The 26,506-nt window shown below is 42.6% G+C and overlaps 1 protein-coding gene across 2 annotated transcripts in view; it reads right to left on the minus strand.

Annotated features, from left to right (window-relative positions):
• Positions 1-5,084: 5,084 nt before the first annotated feature.
• The window catches only part of LOC110563697 (charged multivesicular body protein 3), a 77,884-nt gene continuing 56,462 nt past the window's right edge, over positions 5,085-26,506 (minus strand). For both annotated transcript variants that reach the window (XM_060383556.1, XM_060383555.1), the window contains 4 exons: positions 20,742-20,921; positions 10,263-10,384; positions 8,319-8,433; positions 5,085-7,018 (listed from right to left, as the gene is read on the minus strand). In XM_060383556.1, coding sequence (XP_060239539.1) covers positions 6,867-7,018; positions 8,319-8,433; positions 10,263-10,384; positions 20,742-20,921 — 569 coding nt within the window. In that variant the 3' untranslated portion in view covers positions 5,085-6,866. The remainder of the gene's footprint in view (positions 7,019-8,318; positions 8,434-10,262; positions 10,385-20,741; positions 20,922-26,506) is intronic.

The raw sequence follows: 26,506 nt of genomic DNA on the forward strand, positions 1-26,506 counted from the left end.
AACTTGCCAAAATAATTTTATCATACAGTAATGAATATTTAAAAGTGCAGTGGCCCATGCCTTTGATACCAACACTTGGGAGGCAGAGGCAGGTGGAGTACTAAGTTTGAGGCCAGCCTGGTCTACATAGTTCCAGGACAGCAAGAGCTACATAGTGAGACCCTGTCTTGAAGAAATAAGTATTTGTTATTTTACATAATAAAGAAAAAGGTGTTCTTTGCAAAGACTGATTTTAAAAAATGTGATAACCTTCCACTTCCATGGATGAAGGTGAAGAGCGCTGGAGACAGCCTGTTAGTCCTGCTTGCCTCGCTTGGGAGCCTGCTCTACAGCCGCTGTCTGGATTTTCCTCCTGGCCCAGCCCACTACAGTGACTCAGAACAGAGCCTTGCTGGTCTGAAGGAAGGAAGATGGAGCTACGGATGCAGGAATCTCAAGACTCAAAAGCCACAAACCTGGCAAGTTAAGCTCTGCACTGAGGGGGAATGCTTGTAGAATACATACAGGCCCAGAAAAACAAAGGAATCTTAGACATCGCCCACACACAGGAATGACTTGAAGCTAACTAAATCTGTCCTCTTTCCAAAGACGGTCCTGCCTGGCCTCTAACTCAGATCCACCCGCCTCTGCCTTCCAAGTGCTGGGATGAGATGTGAGCGCTCACATCTGCTCATCTTCTGTTGAGGCTGCTGCATTCTCTAGCTGGTTTATAAGGAAGAGTTATTTAGCTCAGGTTTGGAGGCTGACGCCGTGGATGTCCAGCCTCCTGTAAAGGTTTCAGGGGAAGGTGGCAGCCATTGACAGAGTGTGTGGAAGAAGGGGAGAAGAGTGAGGGCCGATGCCAGAGAGGAAGACCTTAACAAAGCAGACCGACTTCTCAAAAGCCCTATGGATTTGATGTTGATCTCACACAGAAGTATAAAAGGGAAAGTATAAGTTTATGAACGCACACAGGGAAAAAAAAATCCTAGGTTTGAGAATAAGACAAGCTCAAATGCAACAAGATCTTTAAAATGCTATAACAGAAAAATTAAGACATGCAAGACCAGGTTAATACCAGAATATCCACATAAACTAGTGAAAGTTTAGACTTTTTTTTTTTTCTGTGACAGTTTCTCTTTGTCACCCTGGCCATCCAGGAAATTATTCTGTAGCCCAGGCTGGCCTTGAACTAAGAAATCCATCTGCCTTTGCCTCCCAAATGCTGGGATTAAAGGTGTGTGCCACCACTGCCCACTTTGACACATAGTTTTTGAGACATTATCAAACTACAGTTGAGGCTGAACATAGACTGTTGTTAAAAAGAACATACACACTCTAGGACCTGGTGAGCTGGGTCAGTGGGTGTAGCCGTACATCTTTTTTTAACTATTGGGTTCTTATACCTCCACCTCCCTTCTAACCCTTATCCACCCCGACACCATGTAGAGAGACAGAAGGTTAGTGGGAGAGGGGGCATTGAGGGTTTTTTTAGAGTACTTCCTGCTGATTAGCGCTCCTTGGGGCAAGTCCAACTTTCCTAGTCAGGAGATCTCCAACGTCTTATCAAACAGTAACGACAGCAAGCAGCAGCAGCAGCAGTAGCAGCAGCAGCAGCAGCCACCTTCAGAGCAGACACATCCCTGTCTGGGCTCTGGCTTGCCCAGACTGGGCTCTGGACTCTCTCCAGAGTCCCCAGAACTGAACTCTCCGCAGCTGGCAAAGATCACGCCCCTGCTAGTGCACAAGACAATCATATTTCACAGCTGTGGACAAACTGAAGCAGCCCCATCTACCGCTCCTAGGATTAAAACAAAAACATACAAACATGACTGGGTTTTAAAGAAACCAAAACTCACAACACAACAAGTGGATAAAGGCACTTGCCTCTAAGCCTGACAACCTGAGTTCAATTCTTGGAACCCATTGAGTGGAGAGAGCCAAGTCCTGTGAGCTGTCCATTGAGCTTCACACATGCCCACACACATACACAAAACAAACATTAAACTCCAAATCAGAAACACAGATAGCAAGATCCTCTCCTTCGAACCGAAGTATGCAAGTGAGTGGTAATGGATCTAGTTTCGTGAACACTAGGATTTGTCTTTCATCACTCTGTGCCCAAGCTCTGTGCCCAACCATATTCCACCCTTCTTGAGACGTGGTCTCTCTCTGGCTGTCATGGAACTTGCTGAATAGACCACAATGGCCTTGGAGGCAGAGCTACATGTCTCTGGAGCACTGGGATTAAAGGTGAGTGCCACGGGTGAGTGCCAGCTTCTCCCTTTTCACCTCAGGCCCTTCCAGGGTCTGGTGCACTCCCTCCCTTCTCTGACCCCTTGCCTGCCTCCCCTTTTCTCTTGATTGTTATAGCTTTAAGTTACTATCTAGTGTCCTTTCAGCCTTGAGGACTAGCATTTCTTGCAGAGGACATTCAGAAGCACTAAATACCTTAGTTTTCCTGAAAATGCTTAGCTTTTCCTTAATTCTGAAAGGACTTGCTCAATAGATTTTTTTTTTTCATCTTTTAATTTTTTTTTAACACCCTAAAAAAATTTTACCCTACTGTCTCCTGGCCACAGTAGTCCCTGATCAGAAACTGTATGTAAATCTTAGTAAAGATCCCTTTACCTAAGTCACTTCTCTTTGGCTTTAAAAACTTTCTCTTCTACGGCCTTTCTCTTCTGTCCCATGTCCCAGTATGAGTCCCTCAGTTTGGCATGCTGTTGTGGGGTCTTTTTGGAATAAGCACTCCAACACCAGAGAAGAGCGGATGAGATGTCACCAGAGGACAGATGCCAGGACAGCTCCTGAAAGGCCTGAGTGCTGCATCCAGTTTGAACTCATTTATGCTCTAAAACCCCAAAGTGGGGTGGGCAAGCAAGCAAGAGTTGTCAGGTTGTTAAGGGCAATGACCCATTGTTTCAACTATTTCTCCAGGTCATTTTGTTCTAGGTAGCAAGAGAAGTCATGCTTAGCGAAAGGCAGTTCAAGCAGTGCTGTAAGTGAAATCAGTAAATACACCAATAAGTCAGTAGCTGATAATCCGTCTCCTTTACCCTACTCTCAATGCTGTGCTGTACTCTCTTTCTCTGTGCATCTTGAATGAGCTTTTTCACACTTGGGAGATCTTCAGGCCATCACTTCTCCGAATACTTTCTCTGTTGAGACCTCCATTTGTAATATTGAGCTCAGTATTGGGTTCATACTCTAACTTGTCTTGTTTTCATGATTTTTTTTTTAATGCAAATACACAAGAACACCAAACAGGATAGATAGCAAGTTTTTGCCTTTTATCTGCCTTTGTGAGATGGAGAGGCTAGGGCAGGGGTCAGGGAAGGTCATGGCCACCTGCTGAGGAGGAGCAGAGTGAGCACTTCGGGCTGGAGAACAGATGTTTCAGAGTATGCTTTACAGTGAGTGGGCTGGAGGAGTACAAGGTAATTCAGGTGCACCAGTGGGTCCTGGTGGGACGGCAGAAACGCCAGCATTTCTGTTGCTGCACGTAGTTTACACTCGTGGGATCGAGGGACAGGTTGCAGACACGAACTGTTTCTGGGGTACCACCTGAGCATCACCAGAAAAAAGGGGTACATGGCAGGCAGCCAGAAGTGCTCTGCTTAGCGTACAAACAGGGATGTGAAAACGTGACCTGTTCGCCGACGGCTGGAAAGACAGCCTGGCAGTGTCCTCTCCCTGGCTAACGTGCTCAGGAACATGGGCAGGCTATTGCCAGTGTCTCTGCAAAGAAACTCACCGGCATTGTGGCGTCACTGCAACACATCAGCTCTTCCCAATGGAATCCACAGATTCAATGGAATCCCAGTCAAAAACAGTGGTTAGTTTTTGGATCTCAGTAAATAAATTCTAAAGTTTCTATGAGGAGGCAAAAGGCCCAGAATCACCAACACAACTGAAGAAAAGAGCACCAGGCACGGTGGTGCACACTTTCAATCCCAGCACTCCAGAGCAGAGGCAGACCATCTTCTGTCGATGTGGGCTAGCCGGTTTACACACGCTCCAGGCCAGGCAGGGCTACATAGTGAGACCCTGTCTCAGACAAGTCAAAGGGTGATAGCACCTGAGAATCACTGTAACGCTGCTTTGGTCATCAAAACACGTTTTCTTTTGTGGCGCTGGGAACTGAGGCCATGTTAGTTGAGTGCTCCACCACTGAGCCACACCACCAGTCTTTGTTTTTGGCTGGCTGGTTTGAGTTGGGGTCAATTATGAAGCCCAGGCAATCCTCCTGTCTTTGCCTCCCAAGTGCCAGGATGGTTGTGTGCGCATCTGTGTCTCTTGGGGTGGAAGGACAGGGAGCACAGAAATAATCCATACAATGACTACTGCAGCACGTGCTACACTCTTCATTTGAGACCACACAAAATCAACAAAAAGGAGGAAAGACACCTCTCAGCCCAGTCTGAGCCCAGCGCTAACGGGCCTTTTCTCTTCCATTCCTCCTAGGCCCCCAAATATGGAAGCCGGTCTACCTTAGCACTTCTCTCTGCAAATGCCCAGTGGTGCCTCTCAATCTAAGTACACAAGGTAACTGTCGTATATATATTATATATATGTATACATATATATGTATGTATACTTAGAAATATATAATATAAAATTAGACTGGAAGGAAGAGCCATTTCAACGAACGATTCCAAACAACTGGATATCCACATGCAAAAAGAGACAAAACAAACCTGCACAGACTTTAACATACTTCATAAAAATGAACTGAAACTAGATTATAGACCTCAATAAAAAAATACAACACAAAGGCCAGTAGGTTGGCTCAGTCAAAAAACAGGCTTACCTCCATGCCTGACCAGCGGATTGTGGGAAGAGAGCCAGCTCCTGACGGCTGTCAGCTGACCTCCAAATGCACACTCCGGCACACACATCCCACAATAAACACATGTAACTAAAACAAGACAAATTACTAGGTAACACAGAGATTTTAAATGAGCAAGTATGTGTGACTGTGTGTGTGTGTGTGTGTGTTGGTATTTGAGGATTGAACCAAGGACCAGTACTCTACAACTGAGCTACATCTCCAGTAGTGACACTTTTTTTTTTTAACACCAAAGGCATGATATACAAAATAATTGAGAAGCAGGGTTTTATTAAAAGTAAAAAACTTCAGCTTTGAGAAACTCAACAATGAGAGAACAGACCAAAGAACAGGATAAAATTTGATAGATGACTGGTCCAAAATACGAAAGAGGACCTTAAAATTGAATAATCAGAAAACAAACAATCCAGTTTATAAAATGAACAAACACCAACAATGAAGAAATACAGGTGGCAAGCTGGGTGTGGTGGCAGAGCAGAGGTCATGAGTTCAAGGCCACTATTTCAACATTTTCAAACAAGATACAGACAAGGCAAGTATAGAAACAGATGCCCAGCGTACTTCATCAGGAATTACAGATTCAGACAAGTACCAGCACAACAGAAATAATCGGGACCAGTGCTGCCAAGGACGTGGGACGGCCGAGCTCTTCCTCCAGGGAAGCGGGCAGCACTCCTCTGCAAGGCTGGTGCAGCCTCTTACAGTGCTTGTATGCTGGCCACACGATGCATGATTGAGCTCCCTGGCAGCCAGGGAGATTAAACTCCCACCCAGGGGAAACCGCTGCAGGCACTGCGTCAGGTTTCATTAAGTCCTGACCTCAGAAGCGGCACAGATGCCCGCAAGGACAGCTGTGGTACAGCCTGTGGGAAGAGCTCAGCGATCAAGTCATGAGCCCGCACAGAGGCATAAATGCCTCTCACCACATGAGGGAAGACACACTCATCAAGGCTGGAAAAGTAAAACCCATGGAGACGGCGAGCAGGCCAAGTGGGTGGCCAGGGACTAGAGAGGGAGGGAAGAACAGCGCACGTAGGGTTCCTTTTGGGTAGCAAAGCCATTCTTGGCCACAATAATGGTGGACACAGGCCATTGCACACTAGCATGGGTGACCAGCAAGCAGCTGTTCTCATTTGCGAGGCCTGCATGAAAATAGCAGAAAGCTTTCCAAACTGTCTCACCCCCAGTGCTTCCGCTGGGTTAGTCCGCAATGCATCTAAAACATGTCCTGGTGTGTATGTTTCAGTGCGTAACCAAAACCTCTTAGTTAGCTGCTGGTGTAGGTGGTTAGGGCTATGTCCCCGTGCACAAGAAAGTCAGCTCCAGGCAGGGATGGAGTGCAAGCCTCTTGATCCCAGAGCTGTCTCTCTGCATGACGCTTGCAGTGGGGAAGAATGACTAACAGCTGCAAAGATAGCCACGCACACAGCAGTGCGTGATACGGTCATCCAACAACACCCGCTGCTAAAACAGATGGCAAAATGCACAAGAGTAGCCCCCGCGCCCTGTCTGTGACGACCGGGAGCAGTGCCTCCTGAGCAGAAGGCTCTTCTGCCGAGCTCCCGTGTCCCGACGCCTGGAGATGGCACTTCCTCTTTCCAGGGCTAACCCTGAGACACTCTGGGAGATCAACAGCTTGAGCTCATAGCATGTCACATTCACAATGAGACCAAGAGCCAAAGCGTAAGTTTATTGACATCCACTTAAATAGTATTTTATGCGTACACACCGGTATAGAGTCCTCAACATTCAATCTACTCTTCTCAGAATTACTTCATGAGAAAATGGTTTCTTTGCCCTCCCCCATGGAAGACACTTATGCTACTTATGCTCTTGAAAATAATGCATTTGATTACACGACCTTCATAAAAACAATCCTTAAATCCTCTGCAGACAGTGAAGACAAAGTAGCATAGAACCCTCTCCAATACGTAGCGCAGAGGTGTAGTGCAAGAGATACAGGAAATGGCGGCTCCTCAGAGGCTGACACACCCAGAGGAGGATACCACAGAGCTGAGAGCCCAACTGGGCAGCCCTAGCTTCGGAGTGTGGCCAGCCGGGACTGCATGGCCTCCAGGTCTTCTTCATCATCCTCCTCCTCTCCTTCTTCTGAGGCAGCCATTGCTCCTGCAGGTTCAGGCTCAGGAAGGGCGTCGGTTACTTTACTGGGTGCTTTGCCCAAGGCTCCTGAAGGGAGAGTGAACAGCTTAAAACCCGCTGCAGAAGGAACAAGGTCCTTGGTTTCCCAGCCTCTTCTCACTTTCCCACACGGCAGTGGAGCTGCTGTCTAGGGTGGAGATCTGCTTACAGTACACACCTTGGCAGAGAGAACAGTGCAGGTGGGCAGGCAGGCCTGCCACGTTGCCCTCAACTGATCCTCCTGCCTCAGTCCTCCAAGTAGCTACCACTACAGGAATAATATCACGTCCACGCCCAAAACCATAAGAACTTTAATTTCTAGAATAATGGGCATTGGTGGTATACTTAGTCCACATAGTTGGGAGCACAGGGGTCATTCTAGCTCAGGATTTGGGGACCATCTTGGACAAAATAAACCTCATCTCAAAACAGCAAGTATTTTAAAAGTCATAATTCTAAAGTTCCTAACTTAAAATTTATAAATACTACTGAAAATATAATTTTTATTTTCTCTGGATAAAAGTTAAGTGTTGAAGCTAGACTGGGTGATAGAGGCCTATAATCTCAGCTAACTGGGAAGCCGAAACAGGGCAGAAATCAAGGTTTACCCAGGCTACAGAGTGAGTTCAAGGACAGCACGAGCAACTTCATGAGGCCCTTCTCAAACTAAAGGCTGGGACTACAGCTCAGCAGTAGAGGGCTTGGGTGTGTGAGGCCCCAGACTCGACGCCCAGTGCCACAGAAAACAGCAGACAAGCATACTGTCAGCCAGCTACGGGGGTGCACGCCTGTAATCTAGTCCCAGCTGGCCGTGGGGCTGCACACAGCCAGTGCGCGGTCCAGTGAGCACCGCCTCCACGTGAGACAAGGACAGCATTTCAGACCACTGTGGGCTATCAGAGCTAGCTACGTCACACACCGAAACAAATCTAATAAACAGAGAAACCCAAACTACTTCCAATTTTTCACAAAATATTTTCTCAAACACCTTCTTTCTCCCAATAATTTAAAACAACTAAAACTTAAATTCCACCATTTTATTAAGCATAAAACTCAAAAACCCAAAATTAAAAATAAAAGCTATAAAGCACCCAGAAAAAACCGTTGTTATTAATTCCCATGTTTAACACAGACATGTTTTATACTAAAGTCAGGTCTGTATTAATTCATACCCCTAACAGCTGTTTTCATCGTGAAAATTAGAAACTAAAAATCCTTTGTATTTTGAAAACTGGATATTTAGCTTTACTCTACTTATTCCTCAAGATACTTGCATACTCCAAATGCAGACATAGCTAATGCTGACTGGCGGTGGGAGGGAGGAGCTGGAGGGCTCTCTTGGTCATACCTGCTGTGATTTCAAAGAGGATTCTGTCAATCTCCATTTCTGCTGCTTCTTCCATTTCTTCCTGATCATCCATGCTTTCAAATGTATCCTCCAGCATCTCCTCTATGATTCCAGCCTGAGTAGAGAACAAAAGGCCACCTCCTTCAACGTTACACCTACTCCTAGTAACACCCCCAGACAGCACCCAAAGAACGTTCTAGTCTCCTTGACTCTAGTCCTTTTCCCAGTGATAACAAAAGAAATGCTGGACGATGGCCTCTCTGCAGACAAGGCACAAAAGGAAATAGCACTGTAAATTTTCGGAGGGTCTGAGAGTGCAGCTGCTGAGCAGTTAGTTCCTCATCACCCTGACTACAAGAGCAGCGGAAGGAACGCGCGCCGAGAAGGTCAGCAAAGACCCTGGAACTGCTTGGGAAGCAGCTGCCCCAACCCTGCAAGCAGGACCTGAGAGGGCAAGGGTTGAAATACAGGATGAAAACCGGCTAGAGGCACAGGAGACGCCAGGATGACAAAGGCGTGAGCAGGGAGGGACTCCAGAACGTGCTCAAAAACCACCCCAGCATGTCAGGCCGCAGCTGCTGGCATAAGGTTAATCTGGGGTGTACTGGGAAGAAATCAATCGCCAAACCCTGACTGCCTCCTTGTAAGAGAAGTCAAGGCTTTCTCACCTACAAAACAAGGCCAGGCACTTTACTGGAAGCCTGTGCCTGGCAGCCTGGAGCTGGCGTGACGGCTCAGTTGTAAAACACCCCCGAACCCACCTAGAAACAGGCACTGACAACCCACACCTGTACCCCACACCGTGGGGAGGGAGGGACTTTAACCGCGGTTGGGTGGCCGCTGAAACTAACTGGCCAGCCAACTTAGCCAGACTGCCGAGCTTCAAATTCAGGCAGATTCTGTTTCAAAAGAGGAAGTGCAGAGTGGTAGAGGAGGACACTGATGTCAACTTCTGCTTCCACATGCACACATCCACACACATGTACGTATCATTAATGCAACAGTGCTCACACACACAAAGTTTTTTAAAATGAGTGCTCTATCTGCATGTACATCCTCATGCCAGAAGAGGGCATCAGATCCCAGTATAGATGGTTGTGAGCCACCATGTTGTTGCTGGGAGTTGAACTCAGGACCCCTCGAAGAGCAGACAGTACTTTTATCTGTTGAGCTCTCTCTCCAGCCCCACACACAAAATTTTTAAAAAGAAGAAAATAGCAAGGGACCATTATGAGACACAAACAAATGGCTCTCCAAAGCCATATAAGGCTCTCCAACTCCATATAAGGCCATTCAGAGATCAAGATAGGACAGAATGCCAATTCCATGTACAACACCCTCCTCTCATCACCTGGCCCTGTCTGGAGGCCAGGACTACAGTTTCTGCCACACCACATCCGAGGGTGGCAGGAACCTCTACTTCCCATTTGGTTCTCAGTCTCTCCTTTTTGTAGTTAAAAAAGCCATCAGCAGCTACAGCCTGCAGGCCAGATCTGGGGTTCCCAAACAAAGGATCCGGGCCATAGTTATTTTGTTTCAGTGCCATCTCAGGCTGGGTTTACATGGACAGGCAGTGCTGAGTGGGTACAATGGACATCAGAGCATAACACAATTTATTAATCTAGCACTACAGAAAACATAATCATCTTTCTTGCCAGCTTCACCAATGCCCTCACTGCAGACAGTGAAATTAATGTTTCTTTGTCTCTTCCCTCCTATTGGAACCCACAGACCCTATCACTAGATGTTCTCCATCTGAAGATCTGTGCATGCTTGGGCTTCTTCTCAGCACTTACAATTCCACCCAGACTCTGCTATACTTTACACACACACACACACACACACACACACACACACACACACAAAATAAAATTGGTTTCACCCTCCCCCCCCAACTCAGAGGACCTCAGTGGTCTAGAGCGAAAGCAGAACTAGCCCAGTCACCTTCATCATCTCTTTGGACAGCTCCCTCATGGTGGCCTGGATTTCTGGGATCTTCACAAGACTCTGCATGGCCTTCATCACTTCTGTGCTCTTCTGCAGGGAGCCAGCTACTCTTAGGACCGCTGAGAAGAAAAGGCTGCAATCACCCAGGATCATCCAAAACACAGACTGAAGAATGAGAGCGCTCTAGCAGGTAGGCGGACTGTCAAACTTCCCTTACGATCTATTACTTTATGCTACATTACCGTGCTAGATGTCTGCGAGGTCTTTTTTGAAACTGAGTCCTGCTTAGTGGTGTTGGACAGTTTTTATCTCATCTTGACACAATCTGAGAAGAGGGAATCTCCATTAAGCAAATGTCTCCATAAGATTAGGTTATCTCAGAGAGGCAGAGGCAGGCAAATTGCTTTGAATTCAAGGCCAGCCTAGTCTACAAAGCAAGTCCAGGACAGCCAAGGCTACACAGAGAAACCCTGTCTTGGAAAACAGAAACAACAACATCAAAAAGATTGGACATTTTTTAAAATTAGTGATTGATGGGGGAGAGCCCAGCCCATTGTGGGTGGTGCCATTCCTGGGCTGGTGGTCCAGGGTTCTATAAGAAGGCAGGCTGAGGATGCCATGAGATCAAGCCAGTTAGCAGCACCCCTCCATGGCTTCTCCATCAGCTGCTGCCTCCAGGTTCCTGCCCTGTCCTGACTTCCCTGAATGGTAAATTGTGATGTGGAAGCATAAACCAAATAAATCCATTCCTCCCTAACTTGCTTTTGGCTTCAGTGTTTCATCGCAATAGAAACCCAAACTAAGACAGTAGATATTATGGTGTGAACTCTGAGTATTCACACTTAGAATTGGCCACTGTGCATAATAACCAGAAGGTCTACAGCTGACCATTAGGGAGGGAGACTGACACCTGGGAACAAGTCACAAATGAATGGCAGGGTTCTAGACTAAGGTTAGGACCACAGTGGAAAAGAGAAAGTTTCCAGCTACACAGCAGCGTCTCTCAGCCACTAGAAGATGGACAGTGTCTGCTCTGTTAACAGCCTGATGCTGCTAGTCCTCAGAAAAGTGACATCAACAGAGGTAAAATAAAGTTATGCTACAGCTCCTTGCTAGGGAAGAGCCTTCTGTGATCTAACACTGTACACATTTTCTTTCCAAGAAACTATCATAGAAGCATATGACCATTTCCCCGTCTGTGTTCACTGCTAAGATGTCAAGAAACGAGGGAGCAACCCTCCCAGTTATGGAATTTGAAGTTCCTAGGATCACTCACTTAGGAGAAAGCAGGCTGTTCACTGACAGTGACACACTCTTCCTGTACCAGTATCAGTACCTGGTTAAGCCAGGAGGCACTGAAAATGTAACTCCGGCAGAATCTAGACCCTAGGAAGCTTTCCTATCTAACAGGAAACATGAGTGAAGAGGGAAATGCCTGTGGAACAGACACTGAGCATCGTGTGGTCATCCTAGGTTAGGAGGTGTGCTAGTGGTAGAGTCCTTCCTGTCTCTGCCCAGTGGACAGGAAAGAAGGGGAAGTGATCACTAATGAGATCATTAACCATGATCAAGTGCACTGTATCCTTGGGATGCAAAAATAATTCAATATATACAAAATAATATGACACCGTATTAGTAAAACAAAGGGTAAAAACGGACTTATTTCAACCGATGGAGACGAGCACACCCTTTCACAGTAAAAACAAAACAAACAAAAAACAAGTAAAAGAGTAGGTAGAGGGGACACATCTCTAATAACGGACACGTGGCAAACCTGTAGGAAGAGGAGAGGGCACGGCGGGTCAGGGACCGGCAGGTCCAGCCTCAGCACTCCTTCTCTTTCCCCTCCCTTTTAAAGGAGACGTCGACACTAGAGCTTCATGATACCAGGCAAGAGCTCTACCCCTGAGCTATAATTCCAGCTCAACAGATACTTCTTTTGGTTTTGGTTTGGTTTTATTAATAGACAAGGTCTTACTAAATAGCTCGGACTGGCCCAGAACTCACTTTCAACTCATGACAATCCTTCTGTCTTAGTCTCCCAAGTACTAGGGTTACAAGCCTGAGCCCCAGGCCCAACCAAAACTTTTCAGCATAGTACTGGAAATCCTTGCCATCACAACTACTCAGGAAAAATAAACAAAATGCATCCCAACAGGAAAGGAAGAAGTGAAATTTCTGTACGTTTATGTCATGATCTTATACTGAGAAATTCTTAAATTAAAAAAAAAATTAAAGAATTAATGAATTCAGTAAACATGCTGGATAAACAAAAACCAACATATAGAAATCAGGAGCAGTTCTTTCTCTTTACTTCCTGGCTTCCAGCCATATATTACCTCACCTAAAGCTCATAGCAACAGGGCCAAGTAAGCAAGGATGAAAGCCTCCAGAACTGTGAGTCAAAATAAACATCCTAGTAAAAGTGTTGTTTCTACAAATAAATAATGAACCACCCAGAAAGGAAATAAGGAAAACAATCTCATTCACAATGGGAACATGAAATTTTAAATACTTTGGTACTTTGGCATAAGAATGTAAATTAGTACAACTACTATGGAAAATATTATAAAGACCACTCCTGTTGGCATATAACTATTATTCCAGCAATTGGGAGACAGAAACAAGAGGACAACCCTATAATTGAGGCTAGCCTGAACTAGCCTAGGCCACTTATGTTACGTTGGAGCCAGGCTACAAAGCACAACTGTCTCTGTTAGGGCTACTATTGGTGTAATGAAAGACCATGACCAAAAGTGACTTGCTGAGGAAAGGGTTTATTTATTTGGCTTATTTATCCTTAGGCATAGTTCACTGAGGGAAGGCAATGCAAAAACTCAAGCTGGGCAGATACCTGGAGGCAGCAGCTGATGGAGAAGCCATGGAGGGGTGCTGCTTACTGGCTTGATCTCATGGCTTCCTCAGTCTGCCTTCTTATAGAACCTGGGACCATCAGCCCAGGAATGGCACCACCCACCTTGGGCTGCCCCCCCCCATCAATCACTAATTAAGAAAATGCCTTATATGCTTACCTATAGCCCAGTCTTTTAGGTTTTGTTTTTTTTTTTTTTTCCCCTCCTGAGACAGGGTTTCTCTGTGTAGCCTTGGCTGTCCTGCACTTGCTTTGTAGACCAGGCTGGCCTCAAACTCACAGAGATACACCTGCCTCTGCCTCTCTGAGTGCTGGGATCAGAGGTGTGTGCCACCACACCTGGCTACAGTCTAGTCTTATGCAGGCATTTTCCTAATTGAGGTTCCTTCCTCTCAGATGAAATTAGTTTCAGCAAAGTTTGCCATGAGCTGTACAGGATTGGCAAAAGCAAGCAGCTAAGCTTCCTGGAGACAGCCCACCGTTTTTGGCATGGTCTGCAATGGGTGTGTTCTGAGTAAACCAATGCCCTCAGAAACTTTGCCTCAGAATAGTTTCCCGCTGCTGCTATGCCCTTTTCTGTGCTGCTATTACTGTATCTCTCAAAAATCTGACACAGCGTGAGAAGGCCCTCACTGCCTGTGACATGATGTGATCACAGATACTACCTACTCTGGTTGAGCAGACCTCCTGCAGAATGAACATAAGGATACGCCTTCTTGAATAATATTGTCTAGATGAATTAATGATTCCATAATTCCTGATAATGACTTGATTGGATTTCTGATTTGAGTAATTCAAAGCCCCCACCCCACACCCCATTCTTTGCAGCACAAGGTAGCAGTAAAAGCCTATGAACCTCCAGATGTCAAGTACACAAATCCCATTAGAGAGAGGGACAGGCCTACGCCAGACTTATGGTTTAAGACAAACAATTCATCCTGGGTTAAGTCCAGAGATGGCACCAGGAGTCCTGGTTATGAACGATAGATAGATAGATAGATAGATAGATAGATAGATAGATATGTAGATACACATATATAGACATATATTTTTCTATATATAGATATATATCTATGTATATAAACATATTTGTACATATCTGTATCTGTGTGTGTGTATATATATATACATATATGTCTAATTAAACAACATACATATGTAGGCTGGAGCCCACTGAGATCCACTCCATCCAGATGTGTAAATATGTATATATCTGTATGTTTAATTATCTCTCTATATTATCTATATGTACGTATATATACTTAATCTGCATGAATGTATATGTGTGATGGGGGACCCCTTATCTGTGAGGGAATGTGTATGTGTGATGAATGAGAACTTTCTTTTTCCTTTCTCTTTCCCATTGGCTCACAGAGGATTAATAAGTTCTGAGACCAAGCCCTGAGCCAGCTGGCTGACACTTTTTTGGGATCTCTGTGAGTTTGAGGCCAACCTAGTCTACAAAGTGAGTCCAGGACAGCCAAGGTTACACAGAGGGAAACCCTGTCTCGAAAAACAAAAACAGCAACAAAAAGTCAAGAACTTTTCCATTTGCCTAAGCCCCTTTTATAGCCTGCTGTCACTCGGTGAGGTGGGGATGGGGGAAACACTAGCTAGAGAACACAGCCTTGGCTGCAGGGGAGCAGGAAAACCTAAACAGCTTAGTCCAAGGTCTAAGTCCCTGTTTCTTCTCTTTTTGATCTCCTAGTGGATCGACTAGCAGAGGCTCGAGTCGTTTCAGAGTTTCTCGCCAGTTGCAAAGTACTGGCCCCTAAAGAGTTAAACTGCCTGCTTGCTACTGTTCTCATCATACGCAAAGCCCACCTGCCTCAGTTTCTCCCCTGGACCCATAAAAGCTGGACTTTGACCCAAGTTGACATAAAACTAGCTAGCACAAAGACAAAGTCTCACACAACAACAAAATCACAATAAAATGGTATGAAGGTTCTTAAAAAAAAACAAAACAAAACTAGGAGCATGTGACCTAGTAACCCTACTCCCAGGTATATATTAAAAAAAAAAATGAAATGAGAATGTCAAAGGGATACCTGAATTCCCAAGTTCACTGCTGCCTTACAATAATCAAGACATGGACACAAATTTACATGCTCATCAACAAATGAATAAAGGCTCATGTATTGTAACCTATGTCAGAGTTTTTTCCATTTTTAAGGATGAGCATTATTTTGTATGCCCAAGTATGTCTACAAGTATGTGCATTGTGCATGCCCTGAATACATGAAGAAGTCATGGGTTTGTCACAATTGCTATTCACTTTATTTATTTATTTATTTATTTATTTATTTATTTATTTATTTTGAGACAGCGTCTCTCAGTGAACATGAAGCTTGCTGTTTGGGCTAGGCTGGCTGGCCAGGGAGCTCCTGGGATCTGTCTCTTAACAGCCTCCACACTGTGCTAGAGTTACAGGCAGGAGTGCTCATGCTCAGCTATTTAGTGGGTGCTGGGAATTTAAACTCATATCCTCTTGTTTGTACAGCAAGCACTTTTACCCAGTGAGCCATCTCCCTCGCCCCAAGGCTGAAAAATATTTTAACATGTGTATGCAACATCTTATTTATCTCTCTATCCACCAATGGGTACTTACATTGTTTCCACCTTTTGGCTATTACGAATCACTAGAAACATGATGGTAGACATATCTGTCATGCTTCTGCTTCCAATTCTCTGGTACACACCCAGAAGTAGAACTGCCAGATCATATGGTAATTCTATTCCTACCCCATCTTTGAACCTCTTCCTTAACTCTTGCCCCCAATCAAAACATGCTCATCATCTGTCTTTTTCTGCACGCAGCTGCTGTCAGAAAGCAGTTGCTTGCTGAGTATCTAATCATGACAATACATTAATAGCTGACAAGGTTTAGCATCACCCACCTGGGGACAGCTACATTTTAACAGGAGAACATCTTAAAGTTAAAAAAATAAAATAAATTACTTCAGAGCAGTCACAGGCTAGGGCTGGATGAAGGGCACTGGGGCCCCAACTGACAAGCAATGCTTGGGAACTCTGGTTATACTCCTTCCTAGTTTCCATTCCTAGAATGGAGACTTCTCTTTGCTTCCTCCTTGGGTTCTATACTGTTATCCCTCAGCTGTATCAAATTTTTCAACATACAACACTCCACCATAGTCACTGATCTCAAGGAGCTTGCCTGGGAGCTTGTCAGTCCCAACTGGAGCCTTTCTGTCGTAGAGGTATGTTTTTCTCCTGAGTTATCAGAGTCCTTCACTAATAGCTCTGCAATCTTGCCAGGTTCCAAAGCTCACCTCCCTCAAGCTTGTTTAACCTTCACTAAGGCCTTTCCACTCTGCATCCGGATTCACTTTTGTATTCTATACATTGATTCAGATTCTCCTTACATTTCATTTCCTCTCAGGCCCTAAGGCCTCCATCTTTGCTATTACCCTGCACCTGCAGTCTGTGCTCACAATGGCCCAGCATTCCCCATACCTGCAAAATGAAGATAGAATCCCTCAACCTAACTCTGAGAACTGACTTCAATCCTCCTTTCCAGCCCCACTTTCCAACTTTTTCCTTAGTGCACTCCTGTCAAACTGTCTCCTGAACACAGCCTGAAATATTTCAGCTGTCTTTGTGCAGTTACTCCTTCCACTCAGATACCTCCCTCATTCTCCCCAAAATATCTCACCTCTCAACTCCCACTACCCTTTATCTGCACTGTCACTACAACACTTCAAGCTTGTCTTTAAAAACCAGTCTCCTAATAGCTGCAAAAACAATATTCGGCACCTCACTGCCCATCCTTTCCAGACACCTCTGCACCCTCTGCTTAGTATCACAAACTCCCCAGTCCTCCTTTCGTGTTGCAAACATCCTGTTCTCCTGACCCCAGGGCCTTTATACATACAGTCCTCTCAGTTAGGAGTAAGTACCCCACACACTTACGCACTCAGCCTCATATCCTGCTTCAGAACTCATCAGGGCCTGAAAGACATCTCCTTGATTTTTACTTCTCCTTTACAGCCTTATGGTATCTATCAGTTTGCAATTATAAACATATATTGATTTAATCAAGCTTATTGGTTTCTTACTAAATTTATTCAAATTAGTAACTTTCTATTTGATTCCTAAAATAATTGTGCTTGTACCTTTCAAAATTTTAAGCCCAATAGCAACAACAACAACAACAAAAAAAAAAAAAAAAAAAAGGAGAGGGGACAACAAGATGGTTCCATGTGTATGTGCAAAGGCGCCTGCCAACAAACTGATGACCTGATTCCATCCCTGGGATCCATATGCGAGAGGACTGACTCCCAAAAGAACAGCTCTCTGACGTTCACATGTGTGTTATAGCATGTATGTTTCCCAACACATGCACAGTAAGTAAATATATAAGAAAGTAAATGTAATACTTCTTGATGTTGCTTAAGGAAAGAGGGCTGAACAGATGGCTCAGCAGGTAAGAGCACTTTGCTGCTTTTGCAGATAACCTGGATTTGGTCCCTAACACCTACATGGCAGCTCACAATTGTCTTAACTCTAGTTCCAGGGGATCAGACATGCCATGGTGTACACACATACATACAGGCAAGAAAAACATTCATGCTCATAATAAATAAATAAATAAATAAATAAATAAAATCTTGAAAAAAAAAAACAAAAGGAAAGACTGTAGGAGAAATAACGAAAGAAAGAATTTGTATGAAAAGATCAAGTAGGGGACTCATGGAGCCTACACTAAACCAGCCTGAGCCACTTCTCCCCTCCTGCCTCCCACTCCTCACCTATTTCTTTTCTGTTTGTTTGAGACAAGATTTCTCTATGCGGTCCTGGCTGTCCTGGGACTCTGTGGGACCAGGCCGGCCTCAAACTCACAAACATCTTCCTGTTTCTGCCTCTTGAGTGTTGGGATTAAAGGAGTGCACCACCATAGATCTGAAAATAATTATCTTCAAAATAAAATATGAATAGAAAATTAAAAAATCAGTCTGAAAAATCCAACAAATGACTAAAATCACTTGCTTTCAGAAGCAAAGACAGTAAAAAGGAAGCATACACAGAAGAACGAAAAGGTTCAAGTTCCCAAGCGGAAATGGCCACCATCGAACAGCTACAGAACTCTTCCTCCTAGAAGCCCACAGGAGGACAGATGCAATGGTGTCCTAGATTGCCAAAGGGAATACAGGCACTAGGTGAGGGTAAGAATGCACTTTTAAGCTAACAACTCACACCTACAATCGACCAGGCTATTTACACTAGTTTTGAAGAGACTTAGATTTTACCATAATAAGGAACGGAAAAGAAAACAATTCAGAAGACTCAACTCAGAAATACTTATTACAGCAAGTGAAATTCTTCCCTTAATCCAACCCTTCAGCTGGAACATCTTTTCTGTTATGTGTTGACCCACCTATACTTACTTACACATTTGCACAAGCATATACTCAATTTACCCTCAGGGTACAAGCTTACATACTGCCTACAGCCTTACTTTCTTATGAAAGCGGCATCCCTAGCATCTTTCTGTTGGCTGAGTACCACATCAAGCTTGAATATGCCATAATTTATCATTCAATCCCCCACTGAAGAAAAACAAAATGCTATCTGCTCCCCTTCTGGCAATGTCTTTCCAGTGTTGGCTTTAATAGATGCATTTTACTAACTAGGTAAATTTTTCTGATGTTTACAAATATGAACAATTACAAAATTAATGCAAGCTGGCCATATATCTGTAATCCGAGCATTGGAAGGCAGATGCAGGCAGATTTCTGTGAGTTCGAGGTCAGCCTGGTCTACAAAATGAGTTCAGGACAGAGAAACCTTGTCTCAAAAAAACAAAAACAAACAAAAAAATTAATGCAAAACAAATGAATCAAAAAAAGCTCAAAACCAAACAAATTCACATTAATGACAAAAATGTATGTGATGCTTCATTGAAACTATTATTTTTAATGTGGGTGATATTTTAGGTAAACACTGAAGAGCCATGTGTCTACACAAGGTCTTGTATGTTTGCAACACTTTTTCCCTCTATTAAGACTAACGCTATCTCAATTTCGATCCCTTATCTAACAGGTATCTGGGAAATTTTATTCTTCATTTGAATGTCCTTTAGGAATCTATACTTTATGTATAAATTCTTGCATTCAATGGGACTTACTTAGTAAGGCCATTTACACAAGAGGTTCCACTCTTTTTTTTTTTTTTTTCCCCCTTGAATTGTTGTTCTTTTGAAACAGGGTCTTACTATGTAGCCCAGGCTGTCCTGGAACTGGCTATGTAGACCGGGTGGCCTCCAACTCCCGGACATCCACCTGCTTCTGCCTCTCAGATGCAGAGATTTAAAGGTGTGCATCTTCTTGCCTGACCTGGACTTTATTCTTTCTACATTATACTGCTATGATTAAATTTGGTACCAAGTCAGAAATGCTAATAAGGAAGTTAAAATCTCATGAAAGTAAATGATTATAGCATGACCCACAGACATATATGTCAAGTTTATAAACAATAATGAAAGATATTATGATAATGAAAACAAGGACTGGGGATATAGCTCAGTGGTATGTAACTTGCCTAACCAAAACAAGGTTCTATGTTTAATTCCTAACACCATTTAAAAAAATTAAAAATAACCAAATAAGTTAATTTCATTAGAAATTAATTACTTAAAAGAGTTATAAGGAAACTGGGTTTGACAGAACAAGCCTTTAATCCCAGCACTTGGGAGGCAGAGGCAGGCAGTTCTCTGTGAGTTTGAGGCCACCCTGGTTCCAGGATAACCAAGGCTATACAAAGAAGCCCTGTCTTGTAAAAAGAGAAGAGTTATAAGGAAATTTAAGGCACTATAATGATGTGTTGTTGAGAGAAGCTTTAGAAAAGGCTTTATAAAGCCAGGCATGGTGGTGCACGCCTGTAATCCCAGTACTCAGGGAGGCAGAGACAGGCAGATCTCTGTGAGTCTGAGGCCAGTCTAGTCTACAAAGCAAGTCCAGGACAGCCACAGAGAAACCCTCTCTTGAAAAACCAAAGAAGAGGAAAAAGAGGAGGAGGAAGGGGAAGAGGAAAAGTTTTACTATGTGCCTAACATCTTGACTGAGATCTGTAGGACAAGGACCAATCATTTTAAGTGATGGGGGCACTGTGTACTTGCAGAGAGATCACCAAATATAAAAGTTCTAAGATAAGAATAAGCTGATAAAAGTTCCAGGGACAGGAAGAGCTGATACAGATGGATGTAGGGAAGAAAGGAAACAAGGAAGAGATGAGGCTAGAGTACAAAGGACTTTCAAGATCAAACAGAATCTAAATTTTAATCAAATGCAAAGAGAAGCCATATTTTAAACAGGACACTCAAAAGCACACTTTCATGTTATGAAGAACATTCACGTGTTGGTTAGAGTATGGACTATAGCTGAATGTACACATCAATATGTTCTAACTTCTAAATAAAGACTTTATGTAGATTATTTCAAAACCACTGGCAAAAAAGTTAACAAAATAATAGTAACAACTATATTTTACATTTGTTGAGTACCCTATTTAGGACAATGTAAGGAAACCAGTGTTGACAGTGACAATGACAACAGCATTATCGGGGGTGTAAGGTACCTGGGCCTTACCCAGCTGGTTCTTCATGCCCATGAGCACAGAGTTCATGTGTGCTTTGGATGCATAGAGCTTGCTCACAGCCTTCCTTGACCTGATCATCTCCTTGGCCAGGACCACACAGACTTCCTTTTGGCCCTTTTTGGCTGCATCTTTCACAGACCGTTTTACTTTCTCCTCTTCTCTTTGGATATCTAAATTTAGAACAGAATATCAAAAACCATAGGTAAGGGCTGGAGAGATATTTCTGCGGTTACATACTTGCTGCTCAATCTTGAGACCAGAGTTCGGACCCCAGGATCCACAGCAGGGGGTCTCACAATGCCTCTCACTCCAGCTGCAAGGAATCTGATACCCTCTTTTGGCCTCTTTGGCCACCCACATACACGTATGCAAACACACATACACAAGGGGAAGAGCAAATTAGGCTTCGAAGCACTCAAACTGTTTTTTATTATAATCTAAATGTATGTGTAAGTAGGAAAATATCAGAGGATATAAACAAAGTAAAAATAATATATGAGTATTTATTATTTCCTGAAACAAGACTAACATAGGTTGACAATAAACAGAAATATAATCCTATTGTACCTAAAAACTTTAAATACCTTTGACAGAAATATAATCCTATTGTACCTAAAAACTTTAAATACCTTTTGTGAGCCTGCTCTAACACTGCTTTAGCACGCACTGTATATGCATCCCAGAGCTTATTCTGACAATCAGTATGTAGCTTTCTTCCAAGTATGAGAATACAATCTCTGAACAGTAATTGCTGAAAACCTACAACTTAAGGAGAACCTGAACACATTAAAGCACTGTATCAGCATCAACTAGAGTTTAGACATGTCTGTGTTATTATATGCTTAATAACCATTAAAAACTTTTGCATTTTAAAAACTGTGGCAAAATGTGCAAATACAATTTACCATCTTAACCAGTCTACAATTTTCCATGACAGAGTTCTGAGAGGAAGGATCGGGAGATGAAAATAGAAAGATAGAAGACAGAGAAGATAATGAAGCTTGTGATCAGGAGATCTTTCACAAGCTACGTCTTATGCCAAGCAAGCTTATTAGGAATTGCAGTGTCTTATATACTATTTTTAGGGGAGAAGCAAAATAGCAGAAACCATTATACAGTGGGAATAAGTCAGCAAGAAGCTAATCAAACAGTGTTGCACATACAGAACATAGGTATCTCAAGACCATTGCAGATGAAGCACACAATGGCCTTGGGAAAGATAACCACAGCCCCTTGTGGGGGAAGAGTTGGTTTCCCGGCCTTGAGGTTTTCTCCCTCCAGAAGGACGCCTGCTGATAGACTAGCTCAACAAATTCAAGGCTGAATCAGGACATGCCATACAGGTGTGGGCTAATCGACCACCCTGTTTCTTCAAACTGACCAACTCTAAACTAGGGGAGGAAATCTCAAGAAACTTCAAAAACTCCAACCCTTAAGAAGAGACTAAATTTTTTAGCTTCCCAAATCCCACCTCAGCTTTGCAGAAGGTCTTTTTCTCTGTGTGTCTGCTTCTGTCTGTAGTGTTTGTAATTTCTCCATTGCTACCTGTCACACTCCAGATTTTTTTCTGCATTTTAATTCTTTAACTGGCAGAGAAAATGAACTTGATCAAGACTAGACTGTAAGATTGTATCAGTGTTAGCTAAAAAAATCCAACTTCATTTTGGAGGAGGAAGTACCATAAAAACAAATATTTTTGTTTTGGAAAAAGGTTGGAAAAAGAAAGCAGCTTCCACACTGGGCACCACTCAGTGGCAACATCCTATTCTACAGCACTTGGAAAAGACTTGGAGGACATTCAAGTCATTTTCAGGGTTTAAGTATGGTGATACACATCTGTAATCCCAACATTCAAGAGGCAGAGATAGAAGGATCATGATTCTAAATCAGCTTGGGCTAACTTACCCTCAAAAGAAAGTTGTTGTAAAAATCCAGGTGTAGTTGTTTTGTATGTTGTGAAAATTAGAAAGAAAGGGTGTATCAAAGACCCCTACATTCTCCATCTTCAGACTGCCCTGAAACCCTGTGGTCAAGAAGCACCATTTTCATTTCTGTTTCTTAAGATTATTAACAAAGAAAGAAACAGGAAATCTTACATTCTAAAATAAGTCTCATACGGCCAGGAGGTAGAGTCATTCAAAATGGTGTTGAACTTGACTTCTTAGTATTGTATTAAGTATTATTACATATTGTTTACAAGGTTTATTAGATGGCAGGTTTCTTGTAACTATCTTTTGTTGAGAGAATATCTTGTCCATTATATAGATTCATTACCTGTCAATTAAAAAAAAAAAACTATGGCTAATAGTACAGATAGAATAGAAGGTGGGACATCTGGCAGACAGAAAGGATGCTGGGATACAGCTAGGCACAGGAGTTTAGTTTGACAAGATGTGAAAAGGACAGGTACATGGTTCCTGAGCACAGATAACCAGCCACGTGGCAGAATGTAAATTACAATAAATGGGTTGTTTTAAGTTATGAGCTTGTTAGAGAAGGACCTAGCTATATGGCCTAGGTATTTGTACATAATATTTTGAGTCTCATGAGTTTTTGTTCTGGGAGTTTGGGGCTGGGAAGAAAAACCACTACAACAATCTTTGGCTTTGATTTAAAGATATGCTAGCTTACTGAATGAGTCAGAAAGTATAAGGTTACTGTGTAATTCATATGCTGATTTCTGTAACTCCCTATTCCATATCTGGTTGCAATCTCTAGTCTGAGAATCTCCTGTCTTAATGTTGTGTAAACAATGCTCCTCAACTGTCCCCTGATATGTCAATAAAACAGCTTACAGCCAATCACTGAACAGGGGAGAGAATACGGCTAGACTTCCTGCCAGCCAGGGGAGGAGAAGTTAGAAAAGGAAGTAGGGGATTCAGCCAAGGGAGAGGTCCAGGTGAAATCAGGAGAGGGGCTTCAGCAGGCAGGGAAAGCTTCAAAGTGCAAGTATCTCTGGGATGCATGCTTAGAGGAAACCAGATTATCTTAGAGGTTTAAGAACAAATAACTGCTCAGTTTTTGTGCTGTGAAGCTTGTTAAAATAACAGAGTCTCAATTATTTGTGTGACAGGCAAGTTAAGAGAGAAATCAAGAAACACAGTTTTATAAAAATAATTTTAACAAGAAAGTCCTGTGCACATTTTTGTAAGTTCAAGAACTGGTAGAACTGGTATTAGCTCTTCCTTGAATGTTCAGTAGAATTCATCAGTGAAGCCATCAGGTCCAAAGATTATTTTCTGGTTGAAATATTCTTTGATCATTGACTTAAAGATCAAGGCTGATTGAGACTTGATTTAGGGGCAAACACTGAGTCTATCAGGAAAACGTTCCATGCATACCTGAGGAAAATGCACATTCTGCTGTTGTTGGCAATTTTGTATATGTATAAATAAATATAGCTAGTTTCCTCCATTGTTCTAATACATTTCTTTACTTAAATGTTTGGAATAATGAAGTCTCCAATTATTATTAACATCCTACTAATTCCTTCAACTCTTTTTCCATTTTATACTTTAAGGGTACATAGATGGGAAATGTATATGATCAGGTAGATACTATATTAGAATTTTAATTAATATAATATGCTCTTTGTCTCAGGAAGTTTTTAATGTTTTAAAGTTTGATTTACCTGACATAGATGTACAGTTACATCTATTCTCTTGGTTAATAATACTGTAGCATACTATTTTTTTTTCTATCCTTTTATTCTCAATCTATTTGTGTCTTTGGATTTAAAGTGAGTTTCCTGTAGACAACATAAAGGGTTGTGTTGGTTTTTTTTTTTTTCTGTTTTTGTTTTTGTTTGTTTCTTGAGACAGGGTTTCTCTGTGTAGCCTTCGCTGTCTTGGACTTGCTTTGTAGACCACCTGCCTCTACCTCCCTAAGTACTGGGATTACAGGCGTGCGCCACTGCACTCGGCTGATAACATACAGTTAAATCATGATCTCTAATGCATTCTGACAATCTCTTTTGATTAAAGAGTTTAGTCCACTTATATTATAAAAAAATTAAATCCAGGCATTGTGATTCATGCCTTTAATACAACCCTCTAGAGGTGAAGCACAAGTCAGATGAGCAAACATATGGAAAGCTGGGCCTCTACTCTGCCTGGGCTATGCATACACACATCCCTCTCCTAACAAAGTACCTAGCAACCCAGGACCCTCATCTGCATCAGGCTGCATAAACACCTGGCTCCAAACAAAGAAATAAGTCTCACCTCCTTAGCAACCTTTAATAACTCCCCTTCTGTGAACAGCTTCCTTTCAAATATGTTCCAGGACATAGCTGGCAAAAAGGCAGGACCCTGAACTAGTTTTGGGTGCAAGGATAATAAGACAAACTGTCTTCTGAGTGAACTTTTAGGGAAAAAAAAATCTCATGCCTGTGTATGTTGGGCATATAATTAAGATTGGGCATATAATTAAGATCAGCTGCATCATCACAATGAACTACCTGTGCTAATAGCATACATTTTATTTCTGCATCTAATATGTCATAATGCATTATTATAAACAATTTTTAAAGAAATAATGAAAGGAAGAAAATATTGTTTACTTGCATATCTAAAGTGCTTCATTCTTTGTGTGTATCTAGGTTTGTATTTGGCATGATTTACCTTTGGCCCATAATTTCTGAATTTACTTATATTTACATATATGTGTATTTACCAACAGAGTTCATGTGCACAACGTGTGTGCAGGTACCTTTGGAGGAGAGAACAGGCCATCGGATCCCTGGAGTTAGAGAACCAACCCCAGGTGCTCTGCAAGAGCAGTAAGTGCTTTTAGTCTCTAAGCCATTTCTCCAGCCCCAACCTAGTTTCTTTAATATTTTGTATTCTGGCAAGAGGCTCACCTTTTGCTTAAAAAAATATTTAACTTCACTTTTACCTGTGAATGCTATTTTTATTTTTTAGATTTTTCTTTCTTTCTATTTTTTATTCTTATTTATTTATTTATTTATTTATTTATTTATTTATTTATTTATGGTTTTTCAGGGCAGGGGTTTCTTTGTGCAACCCTGGGTCCTGTAACTTGCTCTGTAGACCAGGCTGGCCTTAAACTCAGAGATCCACTTGCCTCTGCCTCCCAAGTTCTGGGATTAAAGGCATGCATAACCACCACCTGACTCAGATAAAGAAATTTAGGATAAAACTTTTTCTTCTACCATATTAAATATGTTCTTTCTGGTTTATGACATTTCTGATAATAAGTTTTTGCCATTCTTATTCTTTTCTGTATTTCCTTACTTAGAGGAGTTGCAGTCTGAACTCAGGGCCTCACACACTTCAGGCAGATGCTCTACTACTGTTTCCTATATTTTAATGTGTCTCTTTTTAGGCTGTCTGTCCATGCTTCAGTAAACTAAACATGCTTTGGTCATGTTTTTCTCTAATTGATTCAGCTTTGGGTTTTTTTGTTTTGTTTTGTTTTGGCTATACAGGTTTACTGAATAGTGAGCTACAATTTCATCTGATCTCTTGACCTTTCTTTTTTTCTCTTGACTCTTCTGATGCTCAAAGTATACATATCAGACAACTTACCATAACTCCACCAATCACAGTGGCTCTGTTGGCTTGGTTTGTTGTCTTCTCTCTCTCTCTCTCTCTCTTTCCCTCCCCCCTCTCTCTCTCATTGCTTTGTAAGCTAGTTAAAAATTAATTTTTACAGAGTTTAAATTCAGATAGCCTGCATGGATGGGCAATACTTCCCCCAGAAGATATGGGATTATTAAGTAAAAGTCTCAGTG

The sequence above is a fragment of the Meriones unguiculatus genome, chromosome 5 (genome assembly GCF_030254825.1).
Source record: "Meriones unguiculatus strain TT.TT164.6M chromosome 5, Bangor_MerUng_6.1, whole genome shotgun sequence".
Taxonomy (NCBI): Eukaryota; Metazoa; Chordata; class Mammalia; order Rodentia; family Muridae; genus Meriones; species Meriones unguiculatus.